At 41.3% G+C, this 15,395-nt stretch overlaps 1 protein-coding gene across 4 annotated transcripts in view; it reads right to left on the reverse strand.

Annotated features, from left to right (window-relative positions):
- The window catches only part of HDAC4 (histone deacetylase 4), a 278,408-nt gene that overhangs the window by 130,866 nt on the left and 132,147 nt on the right, over nucleotides 1-15,395 (reverse strand). For all 4 annotated transcript variants that reach the window (XM_087716586.1, XM_087716585.1, XM_087716587.1 and 1 more), the window contains exons 9-11: nucleotides 9,704-9,820; nucleotides 9,418-9,616; nucleotides 828-1,051 (exon numbers count right to left, since the gene is read on the reverse strand). In XM_087716586.1, the coding sequence (XP_087572712.1) occupies nucleotides 828-1,051; nucleotides 9,418-9,616; nucleotides 9,704-9,820 (540 nt within the window). The remainder of the gene's footprint in view (nucleotides 1-827; nucleotides 1,052-9,417; nucleotides 9,617-9,703; nucleotides 9,821-15,395) is intronic.

Consider the following 15,395-nt stretch of genomic DNA (forward strand, 5'->3'; position numbering starts at 1 on the left):
TTCACAAGGTAAATGACCAGGAACAGCAGGTTGCAGGGAAGAAGCAATTGTGAGGAGCATGAGGTATTTCAGTGGGTCAGGGGAAGCTTGGGTGGTCTGAAGCATGTGCCTGTTCCATCACTAGGCCCCTTCGTGGTTGTCCCCACCCAGAGATACCTCATTTGCACTTAACGAGCCTTGCATTGAATTAGCGAATGCGTGGGTGAAAGGGAGGAGTGATTATGTTCAAAATAGGAGATTCACTCCCATGAATTCTCAGATTACGAATGGAATGGGCAAGCTCCATTACTTTTGTAATTCAAGGAGTAGCTGTATTTTCAGAAATTTGCAAGCCTTTCATTTTTAAAAGAGAAATCAACATTTTCAGGTGTCCATCCAATCTATTCAATTCTAACAGAACTTCTGATAAATAATTAAGTAAACATAACTCCTCAGAAAACCAATTTTCAGAGGAATCCTGATTTTTATCTACTCAAGTTTACAAGGTCGTTTTTGGGACATACTTCCTATACACAAGGAGTCCCCAACCTCCTGGGCCGTGGCACACTACTGGGCCATGGCATGTTGGGAACCAGGTTGTGCAAGCAGCAGACAAATGTGCGCTGCTGGTGCAAATGGAGTTATGTGCCCATGGAACCATCTCCTCTCCTCATACACCGGTCCACCAAGGTTGGGGATCACTGTTATACACCACTTTCCAAGGCCCACCTATGAACATTCTAATGCATGAATACATTGCATAATATAATTACATGCTATACATATTAAAGACATTTCTAAAACCAGTGCATTAAAACTGCATAAGCAAGAACCATGAGCTGAAATACCTTATTAATATGCAACTGCTGCTGTTGAAATTGTTGTTTGTGTTTTTCCAAGAACTGTTGATGCTGTTGTTGGATCACCAATTGCTGGAGGGCCTGTGAATTCTGGGGAAGGGGAGAAGACTGGGTGCGCCCCAGAGGACGGTGCTGCCGCAGTTTGTGTATTGAGGGAGACAGTCTATCAGCACCCACAAGAGATTGTGCATGGAGAGGGAGTGTCCCGAGTCCTGAAAGATGCCAGTTAGAAGGTAATATGTAGAAAACCGGTGGAGAAGAAAAAAGAACAGAAGAGCAAGGAAAATCTTGTAAGTACCATAATTATTTCCATTATAGAAACATGATTTTTTTCATTTACTTGCTAACATTTGTATCCCAACCAGTTCCAGATTCCAAGTAGCTAATATGTTAAAAGTTATAAAATAAACATGCAAATATAAATATAATTATTACAATAAAAAACAAGAAATGATGAAAATATTCAAATATTAAAAACAATCCACAATGCCATTCTTAATCTCTAATTGGCTCTTTAAAAATCAGGCCTTGTGGTTGTAAAAATGAATCATGATCACCTGGCAGGAGAAGAAATTTATAATAGATATATTAGAAAAGGCACATGAGTTCTTTGCACATCACTTCACAGTTGAAGAAGAACAAAAGAGGGAGGAGGTAGAAAGTAGAAGCCAAGAAGACAATAAGGAGATAGAAGAGGAAGAAGGAAACAGGAAAGAGAACAAATAGAACAAGCGGGAGCAAAAACAAAAATACAAATAGAGACAAGGACTACGAGAAAACTGAGAACTGTATATAAATAATGAAATGGAGGAAGAAATTAAGATGCTTTCAATGAACATAAATGGACTAAACTCATCCGTGAAAAGAAAACAAACCCTGATAAAACTACAAAGTACACATCAAGAAATAGTACGGTAAACTACTAGAAAATTCAAAAATAGGGAAATTGTATGTAGCACTAACACAACAAAATAAAAGAGGAATTGCAATATATATCAAAGAATGGTTAAAAACCAAATAATTATATGCAGACAAGGAGGAAAGAATTTTAATGATGGAGAGAGAAACAAAAAAAAACCAAATACTTCTCAAGGCAATATATGCACCAAACAAAACCCAAAAAGAATTCTACAGAACTAAGTACATAAGAAATAACAAAAACAGAATATGAAAATATATGCTTAGTAGGCGAATTCAATGCAATAACAGATATTAAAAAAACCTATAAAAGTGATAAAAGAAATAAGAAGAGAAAAAGAATATTACCAACCACATTCTTCGAGATGGTGCAGGAACTGAGTTTACAAGACACATGGAGGGAAATAAATACAGAAAACAAACAATACACTTTCTACTCAAACCCACATACAGTAAACCATGATCAAGGATAGATATGGCTTGGATGAAACCGGAACTAAGGAGAGATACAGAAGAGAAAGATATAATGACTAACACATGGGCAGACTACAACCCAATAAAAGTGACATGGAAAGGACAGAAGAAGAGGAGGAGATGGATAATGAACCAAAATATACTGAAAGACAAATATATAAAAATGATGGAAAAGACTGTTGGTCTTACCTGAACAGTAGTTCTCTGTGTGCTGCGGGAGACTCCATGCATGGTTAAATTCTGTCCTTCTGTCCTGAGTCTGAGTTAAAATTGTTTGGCCACACCTCCTTGCCTCAACTGGAGCCAGTTTTCTTGACAAAGGCATAGAACGAAGAATGGGGCGTTGGTTCTTACCTGATACGCCCCTTCTCGAGGCAGGTGGAGACAGCTGTCATGCATGGGTTAACTCAGTCAGTAACCAATAGAACTGAGTTTACCAAAGTGATGTCATCGCCTCAGAGGAGTGTCCTCCTGCTTTTGTGACGAAGGAGATAAGTAGACTGCTGTGTGTAAGTCAACTGCTTTCAATCCTCCGAAACTCAAACCTAGCTCCATAATCCCCAACACCACTAGGCCAGGAACCAAGGGTGGGAATGACTAGTCTCCACCTCTAGAAGGGGTGTATCAGGTAAGAACCAATGTCCCATTCTCCAACATTGGTGGAGACAGCAGTCATGCATGGGACGTACCAAAGCTGGGTGTGTCCCCGGGTGGAAATGAGACTGGGCTAGGAGCTTGAAGAAGGAAGAACTTGTTGGAGGACTCGCCGTCTGAATGCCGCATCCGCCAATGTGTATCTGTCCATCTTATAATGGCAGATAAAGGAATTGGGGTTGCTCAGGTGGCCGCCTTGCAGATCTCTTCCACCGAGGCCTGCCTTGTCCATGTTGCTGAAGTAGCTGTGCTGCGTGGAATGTGCCATGATGTTGGATGGAGGAGAGAGGTGGTTTGCCACGTAAACTCTAGTTATGGTTGACCGGATCCAGCGCCCAACCATAAATGGAGAAGCCTTCAGATCCTTGTTTGTGGGATGGAAAGAGACAAATAGTGTCTCAGTGCGTCTTAAGACGGCCGTCTTGGCAATATAGATCTTAAGAGCCCTTCTGATGTCTAACTTGTGCCATTTGCGCTTGAGACTATGAGAGGGATTAGGGCAAAAGTTCGGTAGGGTGAGGTCCAGGGACCGATGAAAAGCCGACTTGACCTTTGGGACAAAGGTGGGATCAAGCTGAAGGACCACATGGTCTGAGTGAAAGGTACACAAGTCGGAACGGATGGAAAGAGCTGACAATTCTGAGACGCGACATACAGATGTGATAGCTACCAGAAAGGTTGTCTTCAATGTGAGGGGCTCCTCATCTGGAGTGATGCTCCTGCCACTCTCAGTTTCATCCCCACTGCAGGCAAAGTTGCCTGGGCCCCTGGCCTCCTCAGACTGAATGATGGATGCAGCAGGAGAGAGGTCATCCTCTGAATCAGAGGATAAGTCAGGAGGAGGGCTGGACTGAGAAGGCCTTTGGGCCTGAAATAGATGGGATTCAGTTAGTCTTGGCCTTGCTGGGAGGAGCCTGGGTGGCACTGTCCTTAGCCTGTGGCTTGGCTATACCCCTCTGTGACTCCCTAGGGGCCTTGGGGCTCCGTGGGGGATGCTTCTGGGGCCGGTTTGCTTTTGTAGGTTCCAGCAGAAGGGGTCTCGTTGGTGGGTAGAGGCATTTGTGGCTCAGGGGCAGGAGAAGAGGCCATGGTCTGTATTCACGACTCGTTGAACACTTCCAAAATTACCACCGGAGATCTTCGCACCAAAACAAAATGGCCGCTGAGGCTACAGAGCCTATGGGCTGGGCACCATGAGGTAGCCAAGGCCACAGAGTGAGTGAGGGCAATGAAGGCCCTGCGGGGAGGCTGTGGAGGCCAAGAGGAGCAGCAGCGGCATTCCAATGAGGCGGGAGTGCTGAGGAGTGGCGGCAGCGGTGCTTCCCGGTGTTGGTGGCTGCTGCTGACACTTCACATTCACCTTGGTGGCTACATAGTCTGTCAACAGAACATGATATCCAGAAACGTTGTTAGAAATGAGGGAGGGCCAGGCGGGCGGCCCGGAGCTCCAGCCAATTGATGCTGTTCTCCAGCTCATCGTGTGACCAACGGCCCTGGGTCAATTGACTCTGGAGATGGGCACCCCATCTGAACAGGTTGGCGTCTGAGGTGACTGTGACTCAGTCGGGCTCCCTGAACAATGTCCCCTTCCTCATGGCCGAGGAAGTCCACCATTGAAGTGAACAGATGACCCTGTGAGGTACACATGCGGTCACACTGGACATGCTGGTGGGTGGTCCGATGATGTGGAAGCAGAAACCACTGGAGAGGCCGAGAATGAAAACGATCCTATGGCACTATCTCTATACAGGATATCATCTTCCCCAGCAGACAAGACAACAATATCAAGGGCACAGCTCGGTGAGAAAAGACTTGGATCACCAGTGCTTCTATGCTGCCGAGTCATTCCTGGGAGAGGAACACCGTGGAGAGAGTGGTGTCTATCACCGCTCCCAGGTGCAGAAGCCTGTGGCTGGGAAGAAGATTGCTTTTCTCCACGTTGATGGAAAAAACGTGGTCCTGAAGTGACTGGATCATGATGCAGAAATCCCGTATCACCTGACAGTGGGATGATGATTGAATCAGGATATCGTCCCGGTAACATTGCATGTCAATGGGGACCACCCTGAGTCACACTGTAATCTCTGCCAACAACTTAGTAAATGTCCTGGGTGCTGATGACAGTCTGAAGGGAAGGGCTCTGTATTGGAAGTGATGGTTGGCAAAGCAAAACCTGAGAAACCGCCGATGGGATGGACGAATCGAACATGTAGGTAAGCTTCCTTGAGGTCTATGGAGGTAAGAAGGTCCCCATGAGGGACTGCATCTCGAAGCGCTTGTATGCTATATGCATGTTGGGGCATTTTAGACAGCCCCAACTCTTGAGGACTAGAAAAGGTATGGAATAAAAACCTATCCCCTCGTGACCTGCTGGAACTGGCTCTATGGCCCTAATCTCCATCAGATGCTGGATTTCCACTTCCATGAGACCCTTTCTGACTACGTTTCTTGGATGGGGCACTGAATGAAGTGAGGAGGGGGTGGTGTAACAAACTCCAAAGTGAGACCTAACCTCACAGTTTGGAGCACCCATGCATCCATGGTGGATGCCTCATGTTGCACCGTAAACAACTGTAGCCAACCACCAATATGAGTGTTTAGGCGGGAGTTACTTGGACTTCCTAAAGGGCTTAGTGCTGGACCCTCGGAATGACCTCCTGAAATAAGCCTGTTGTTGCTGCTTGCCCCTATCCCTGAAGGAACATCTGTCATGGGAGTAGGATCACTGTTTCTGGGTGTCAGGGAACCCAGTGTTAGCTGTATGAAATGGCTGCCTGAAAGGGTAACAAGAAAACCTATGGTCAGCCCATCTAGGGTTAGATGGAAGAAACTTCTTCTTGTCCCTACTCTCAACCAAAACTGGGTCAAGAGAGTCCCCAAACAGATTTCTACCCTTAAACAGAGCCGATGCCAGCTGCCATTTAGACCTCATGTCAGCCTGACAGTGGCAAAGCCTGGTCAAGAAGTTACATTGGCAGCTAAGGCCCTAGAGGCAAATTTGGCAGCATTTAAAGTGGCATCGGCTGAGAACTCCATGGCTGCCGCCATCTTATTAATGTCTTGGCAGAGCCTAGCATCCTCCACCTTTGTCAAGTGGCAAACACTTGACAAAGCCACATCAGAGTGGCTCTATTGAAAAAGGATGCAGCCATAGTAGCCTTAATAAACCATGAGGAGGCTAGATGGGCCTTGCAGAAGGAGGCTTCTGCCTTTCTATACTTTCAATCCCTCCATAACATCAGAAGGGATGAGAGCTGAAGGCATAAGTGATGCTACAGGAGCATCGATCTGGGCCCACTGCAGGAGCTCCTCTAGCTCAGGAGCTACCGTATAAAAATGTTTGTCACTCCTGCTAGGGGAGACAACGGAACCAGGTTGAGCCCATTTGTGTTGGATCACATCAATGAATAACTTGGGGGATGGAATGGAATCCTGAGCGGCCGTAGGCTCAGTGAACAGTTTGTTCACCTGGATCCTGCAGTTCCTTGCTGGGAGCTATATTCACCCCGCTCCCCCTAATTTGGTGACCGACCTAGTCTTGTACAGGATGAACTTGAACAGAGTCAGGATGAACAATTCTGTAAATGCTGGCTTGTTGGGAGCCAGATCCTCATCCTCTGACAATTCCTGGTCATCAACCTCTCCTTCCTCCAGCTCGGAGTCATTGCTGTGGTCAGAAGGATGGGGAGAGGGATGACCTTGAATATTATGGCGCCCTTCCTCTGCAGACCCTTAGCCCCTAGAAGACAAACTCAGTTGGGATGGGGTCCACTGATCCCTGTGCTGGAAGGCAGCCTCTATGCCCTGAATAATTTCCTCTGCAACATAATCACACATCTCCTGCGTGATAGTGGAAGTGGGATATGCAATGGACATCACAGTTGCAGCTGGAGAAGCCGAGGTAGAAGGCAGAGATTCCACAAGGAGAGGCACTGAAGAAACTTCCATAGCCAGAAAACAGTCAAAAGGAATGAAAGACTCCTCAAAACAGAATGGACTCACAGCCGAAGGATCCACAACATCTGGAGACAGGTCGCAATGCCCCCTGCTGGAAGAGGGAGCTGACTCATGAATGACTGCTGAATCACAGGCCTGTAGGAGGGAAGCCTGTTGACCCTTGGCAAATTGCTTGTCCAGAGCCTTCTGGCTCCTAGCTTGTCCTTAGCTGAGGTCGACTTCTTTGCAGAAAAATGCTTGGCCTTGGCCTTGGCTTTTCTAGGCTCGTCTGGTGTCAGCCATCTTGAACACTGCTGTAGAGGCAGTTGTAGCCTGAACTGTAGCTACTGGTGCCGCAGCTCACTGTTGCGGTTGCTGCTGCTGCTTCAGCCCCTACACACAAATCAGATGTGATACGAACTAAACAGATGTGCTTAAACCTAGAGCCCCAGGATGTGATGAGTTCTCAAGACAGTGACCCTGGGGACAGGCCAAGCAGGGGAATAATAATGATAGGCCCTCAGGACCTCCAGAGGTTCCGGTCGGCCCACAGGTTTTCTAATCTGCCCAAAATCAAACGCAAATCTTGACCTGGTGCACAGGAAGGCAGGGTATATGAGGGAGGAGCCAGTGATCCAGGGCACCAGACTTAATAACCTCAAGCCAGCTGCTCCACCAGAACTACCCACAAATAATGGCACTACCAAGACTTGTGGCCGTCTAACGAGATCAGAGCCTCTCACAGCGGCCACTTGAACATGTAAACAAAATGGTGGCCGTCACAAAATGGCCAACCACCAAATAGCTGAAACCTCCCAAAACTGTGATCAGAGAAGCGCCGATGAAAGGAGAATCCGTATACAGCAATCTCAGTGCCAGCACAATTTGCTCTCACCAGAAACTCCGATCTCGCAGGAAAACGCTGCTCCAATGTCCCTGCTGAAAGCTATGGTCGGCAAAGTGCTGCTGGTGGTGTTCAGAGCTGCTGAGAGGCAAGCCTCCATGTGGAAGCGATTAGGGCTGTTAACCGCCTTCACAAAATGCTTTGTTCTTTCCTCCAACTAAAATGAATAAAACGATCTCCTGGCTGTTAATTTGGAGACTCCAGGTATGGGAAGCAGTTGAAATTCTGCTCTGCAATGAGGAGAAGAAAAAGTTTAGTCTTTCGGGCTGGACTGAGTTAAGAAAACTGGCTCCAGCCAAGGCAAGGGGTATGGCCAAACAATTTTAACTCAGTCTAGGGCAGAAGGACAGAATTTAACCATGCATGGAGTCTCCAAGCAGTGCACAGGGGAAAAGAAATCTTTTCTATAAAGTAAACAGAAAAGAAGAAACAACATTGCAAAATCTCTGGGATAAAACAAAGGCATACATTTGACGACTGACAATAGCATATATAGCAAGAAAAAACAAGAAAAAGAAACAACAGGAACTTATAAAATTGGAATCAGATCTGCAAAAAGAACCACAAAAAAGTAAAATAAAAGAAAAAAGAGATATGATAAAACATAGACTCAATTTGATAACACAAGAATATTCATATACACACAAAATTGGAAGAATAAAAATATACCATCAGAGGAAATTATGATTTTAAAAGTGTTAGAGTGCGCTGAGATGGACAGAATCACAAAAAAAAAGATAAAGGATAATCTGATTATTATTTGGTATGGAATATGTAATATAAATGGCTAGAGGAAAGATGTAAAGAATAAGAAAGCATTAAGGGAAGAAATATTGAGAAATTAGAAAATAATTACAAAACTGCATAAATGAACAAGATAGAAAATGTAAGATGCATTGTATATGAAATAGTACACTAAGGGATTAATATGTATAAAAGAAATATATGTACACATAGATAGATATAAGATCTATGTATATAAATTAGTACATTAGTAGATTAATATATATACAGGAAGTATAAATACATATGCATGGATATAAGAAATATTGTAGATAAATTAATATATTAATAGGTTATCATGTATAAAAGAAATATATGTACACATGTATGGACAAAAATGGTATAATGGAGGTATACCAATGTAGAAATATTGCAAAGATGATGATTGTGTTTAAAAACTGAAAAAAAAGTTCAATAAAAATATTTTTTTTAAAAAATCAGACCTTGTGGTTGTAAAAATGAGGGAGGATTAAGCTAGTCTCTGTGTCCTTTTTCTAATTTGCCAGTTTTTAAACAAAATTAATCTAAAATAAAGAATTCTATATATGTATACATTCTAATGTGAGACCTGCTCTATATAAAATAAAGAAAAACCCATGGGAAGAGTTACTGAATTTGATCATAAATATTATTAAAATAATAATTTTAAGTAACTTGACTGAGCAATTTATTCTTCATTTTTGCCAAGAAGTTACTGAATTCCTAGTAGAAAACTCAAAATTTTAAATATGTAAATCATTTCCTAAAATGATTCGAGGAATGGAATAATTAGAAACTGGAAAAAATAGCCATCCTTATAGCACTAGCGCACAGGTAGGCAGGAAGCTCAGACAATGCCAAGCTCTAACAAAACCACCAATGCTGTTTCTTAGTATCAAATCAACTAGTTGTTGGAAGAAGCACCTTTACCTGACACCAATGGATTTTGTGCAGTTGACTGTTCCAGTAAAACCATGTGTTGAAGAAGAGGGCTGTGTGTTGATCCCCCTTCTCTATCCACTGCTGTACTGTTCAAATAAGGAGTGATATGGGTGCCAGGAAATATGGAGATTCGTTGTTGTAATGATGGAATAGTAAGTCTTTCAGAATCTTGCTGTCCTGATGCACCCTGCAAGCATATCATTATTGAATTTAAAAATGATCTATGAATGAAGATAAGGTAATGACTCCATTTAAATTATACAATACCACTTACAGTACATGGGGCTGCTGCAGGTAGTCCTAAGGTTATATTAGGCAATGAGGGAGAAGTGTACAATGGAAGCTGTGTTACTGAACCTTCATGATTAACCAGTCTATGAGCCAAGGTGGTCTGAAAGAAAGCCAAAAATCCTGCCTCAGAATAATACCATTATATAAAAAACAAATACTTCATGTGTAATCATTATATGGAGAAGCTTAAAGTATAATATTTGGGAGAGGACAGTCAAAAGAATTTAGAGGAGGTCTATCAATGATATCAATTAATACAGTATTCAGTATTAATCAGAGTTAAGAGTTTGTTGTATTTATCATCAAGTACTGAAGCAGATGTGAACTCTGCTCAATATAAATTGTAAGTAACAACAGGAAAATTGGAATGGAACATTTTCTTTCACTACTACAGGACTGTCAAATTCCTGACCCATGTTAGCTTTATTCTATCAATTACCATCAATTTTAAAAAGGAAGTTAAAGGAAATGAACAATGGAAACAGCAAATGGAATTTCTGGTTATCAAACTGACCGCAGCATTATAATTATAATTTAGTTTCACCATTTGAAAAGGATGTGAACATTTTCCTTCTACTAGAAAAATCAGGGTACAAAAATCCATTAAGTTCAATTGAAGATGACTATATTTATACTCCATCTTCCTCCCAAAAACTAAGAGGGACTATGTAGAAAATCAAATCTAAAGAGAAAATGGTCCTTTGGAGCAGGGGTCCCCAACCCTCAGTCCGTGGACTGGCACCAGTCTGTGCAAACAAGCAGCATGCAAAACTGGTCTGCGGTCCGCGGAAAAACGTCTCTGTGGAACTGGACCCTGGTCCCCAAAAGGTTGGTGGTTACTGCTTTGGAGCAAACATAGCACCAGCCCTCAATTCCTGAACCCAAATATGCTTTTTTCCCAGGACTGAGCTGCAATTGAAGAGAACAGCCATTTGGTACTGGGAAAAGACACAGCTGTTTCAAAGAGTTACTAATAGGTGCTTCACTAGCACATGTTCTGAAACACTTTTTCTCCTCAAATGGGATACCTGCGTGGTCTTAACACAAAAGCCGATCCCCAACACAAATAAGCCCATGAGCTACAGTTATGTGGAGATATTGTTGAAGAAAAAAATCTTCAGAATCAAATTGTTCACTATTACATTGAGAGGTTTAAAAAGAAGTGTTCACTGTTGATAGCTACACTGTTTAGGCTGCAGATGAATGCTGCTTATTGATTTAATCCCAAGATCTCAGTCAGAAATCAGAAGATAAGTAGCAGGCAAAATATAATAGCAGAATTGAAGCAATTATTTCATAGCTTGGAATTTTCCATATTAGGATTGACAAAGAATTATATGTGGTGCTACCACTGAAGACATTTGCCAATTAAATGATACAAAGGAACACAATTCAAGGAACTGGTATAAGGCTTTAAACTATCTCTGAGTTTAAATCTGTACAGTATGTATATGAAAATCTTTCTCAGATACTCTTCTTTAAATGCTACTATTTAAATGAGACAAGACACTATGAGAAAGAATATTTAGAATGACATATTTTATTTATACAATTCTGACTACAGAAAGGTTTAGTTGGCATATCCATTATTATTTTTTAAATTCAACAGAAATATTTTCTCAGGCTTTCAGGCTCTTATTAAATCCCCCCACCCACCCACACACACACACATAACACGTTCAGATTATTTAGCTCATGTACTAAAAGTTGCTAAGAAGCCTAGCAGATATGCAAGGAACACCCTCTGAGCATAACTCATCATCAATGGACACAAACACTCTCTACCTGATAACGAGATTTAAAAGTCAAGTGGAAATGAATCTAGATACTCCTCCACATCCAGAAATTCTTGCAACTGAAGTGCCAACACATATTCTGGTACCATTCTAAGAATTCCACATATACTTTAATAAATTTTGTTCACTACTATGCTTATCCCAATGTAGTCCAACCTACATGATTTTAAAATGACAAGAGACAATTATATTTGTAGTGTGCCTCATTTCTTCAAGGATCTTTCCATATCATATCCCCAGACAGTACTCTCCCCCCCCCTCTCCTTACACACACACACACACACACACACACACACACACTAAATGCCACCCATCTTGTCACAAGGTGACTTTAGGTGGCTTACAGCCAAGTAAAAGCAACAAGTATTAAAATATTAACAGAATAAATATTAACATTAAATTGACATATAATTAAAAAAGATGGCAAGGAAGGAAGCAAGATGCACCTGAGGTAGAGTCTTATCTCAGTCCACTAACAACCTCCAATATGACATGCCCCACTTAGAGCTGCAGACAATTGGCAAAGCCAGATTTTCAAACCCTTCCAGAAGGCCAAAAAACCTTTTGGACACAATGTTCCAGAGAGTAGAAGCCATGACAGAAAACAGTCTTCTGCATCCCACCAACCAGAGTTTCTTGGCTGATGGGATTTTTAGCATGCCCCTTCTGCCAGAGCAGGTGGGCAAGCCATTGGGTGACATGATCTCTCAGGTATCCTGGACCCATTCGAGAATGTATCACTGACTGAACCTACCTGGCAATCGCCATCCTAGAGGCTTTCACCAGCCAGGAAAGACAGGGGTCTAATTGGTAGGTAATTGTACTGACAGAATCGAGAATCATTTACTTCATCAGGTCCAACACAATCAAACTGTTCCCAGCTTCCAGACTACTCCCCATGTCAGGCATGCAGCCATCTTTTTTTTTTGGATCTTTGGCCTGCCACACTTTCTATTATTCTACTATGCATTTTCTATTGTGGGAAAATTGGGAGGGGGGATTGTAAGGAGTTACATACTATGTAGCTATAACAAAATTCTTTCTAGAAAGCAGGAAGAGAGCTGACGTTGTGACAGCACGACATGCAATCTTGGTGCTCTCAGATCACAGTTGAATTCCTGCTGCTGGACGATCCATTTGGACCTAAACCGTCCCGTAGAGACGGTGATTGAGAACGACACCTCTGACTGATCTCAGGGACACCGCAAAGTCCCTGAAAGATCCAAGAATAGCCTTTTTTTCCAGTAACAGAAACACAGCTAATGAAACTGCTGAAGTTGGGACAGCTCTGGAACGGGAAGAAAGTGGAAAGAGAAAGTGTGTTGAATTGGTGAGGAAATTTTACTATTAGAGGAAGAGACTACCCAAGAAAAAAAATTAAGTTAAGATTGAAGACAAAAGACTGTAGGTGGCGAGATTGATCTGCATTGAACTTAGTGTGTTATCCAGTTTCTAATTTCTTTCTTTTTTTACAGATGGAACTTTTGCAGGGGCTCCCTATTTTTTAAACTGAATGGATTATTTTTTTCTTCTTTTTTCATTTTTGCTTATACCCATGGATTAAAATTCTCCTTTTTTATAATGCTTGATTTGATTGATTTGATCTCCATTTAAGGGTTTTTTTTTCTTTCTTAAGCTTGGAATATAAAAAAGAAAATAAGAAGGATTAAAGAAGGTTGTAACAACAGGAGGAAAAGCAGTTACACTGCCATTTAGAGGCTGGAGGCTGGATACATTGTTTTTTCTTCTTTCTCTTTGATCACTTGCAATTTAAGGTTCTTTCAGCTTGTTTACTGACAGTGATAGTAGGAAGTGCACAAGTTGTTTATACAGGTGCCTTTTGTAAGTTCTATCACTAGCTTTTGGAGAGAAGACAACATTTTGACTTGAAAGATCATAAATGAACCTGTCTGAAGTTTATTAAATAGCCTTGAATCCTATAGTGGCAGTATCTGCAAAACTGAAAGAATGGCCCAGCAGTAAAAAGAAACTGTAACATTGCAAATGATTATGTTTGAAATTCAAAATCTATTAGTTGTGACAGAGAGAATTGAAAAGAATTTGGAGAATATGGAATACAAAACAGAAAAATCAGATGGAGAAACTGAGGATGTTTATCAAATGAAGAAAGTGGAGGACAGAGTTCAAAAGATGGAAGGAAAAAATGAGCAAAGAGATAAGAAAACTGTGGATACTGACAAGTGAGCATGGTTGGTAATGGCAAGAGCGGAATATGGAAAGGGGAGATGGATGGATTGGAACTCTACCCCAGACTTCAAAGCACAGAAGAAGAAAAGAAAGAAAAATTGACAGAGATAGGGAGAGAAATTTTGATAGAAGCACTGGTGACAACCAGAGACAAGCTGATGGAAAGAGCAGATATTGGGTTTCAAGCTTTTGTGAGATACAAAAGGAACAGCATGTTGTCAAGGGAGATTTATATAAGATTTATTAAGAAAGTAAGTAGAACACTAATGCTGCAAATGGCAAGAGATATAAGATTGTACTATTGCTGGAGGGATACAGGTTGATGCAATGAAAATGTATAATAAAAATTAAGCTAAATTTAGTTTACTAATAGTATGTATATAATGAAGCGACAATAGCTATAGGTAAATAATGATTAATAATGATAACAATACATATATATATATATCAGTTTGATAATATGAAATTTTATATAAACAATATATGGAGATTATGAGAGGAGGTTTAAAAGCTTTATCTAGAATATGTTATAAAGATGTATTGTGATTGGATGATTTTAGGATGATTTAATGGAATGTTATTATATAATCCTAGATTTTGAATATTATATATAAAAGGATATAAAATAGTCAAATTTGCAATCCGGATCCTTACTACCCTTCCGGCCTTCCGCAAAGCTACCAAGACCTGGCTGTTCCGGCAGGCCTGGGGCTGTTGATGTATCCAGCCCCATCCTAAGTTATGAATGTTGTTGAACTTTTAATGTTGTTTTTTATTTTTCTGTATGTCCCCCGCTCCCTTTTTTACCTGTAAGCCGCCCTGAGTCTCTTTGAGAGTGGGCGGCATACAAACTAACTAACTAACTAACTAACTAACTAACTAACTAACTAACTAACTAACTAACTAAATAAATAAATAAATAAATAAATAAATAAAGGTTGAGATATAATAATTGTGGTATACATGAATATAGGTGAATTTAAAATATGTGATTTGATATGAAAAGCAGGTGGTGACTATGGAAGAGATGCATGGAAATACTGTAACCAACTGATACACTTTCTACAATTTGTAATGGAAGATGGGGTTTTTATTTTTATTTTTGTTTGTTTGTCTTTGTTTTAAAACAAATAAAAATTATTTCTTTTTTTTAAAAAAAATCTTTCTAGAAAGCCAGGGTCATCCTTTGTCTCTGCACCTCTGCACCTGACCAGAATTGGATTGGTGGAACAGTCAGCATGGCAGTGGGAGATTGGATCATGTGATGGACTTGTGGGTATGGGGCAAGATCTTGAACTTTCAACCAAATGGGGAAAACCGGGAAGCTTTCAGATTCGATTTTTCCAGATGTGCCAACATGGCTCTCTTAATAAATTGGAACTTTGAGCAATACTGTCAGCATTCCAAATATCATCCAAAATTAAATCAGAGTCCAAGGCAGAACTTTCCTCAATCTTCCAATTTATTAAGAGAGACATGTTGGCACATCTGTGGAAAACCCAAATCTGAAAGCTTCCTGGGTTTTCCACCCAGTTGAAAGTTCAAGACCTTGCCCCCACACCTACATGTTCATCACATGGTCCAATTTTCCACTGCCATGCTGGCAATTCCACCCATCCACTTCCAGTCAGGTGCACAGGTGCAAAGACAAAGGATGACCTTGGGCTTCTA

This window comes from Thamnophis sirtalis, unplaced genomic scaffold (genome assembly GCF_051295495.1).
Source record: "Thamnophis sirtalis isolate CommonGarterSnake01/CBP01778 unplaced genomic scaffold, rThaSir2_p1.2 scaffold_5, whole genome shotgun sequence".
Lineage (NCBI taxonomy): Eukaryota > Metazoa > Chordata > Lepidosauria > Squamata > Natricidae > Thamnophis > Thamnophis sirtalis.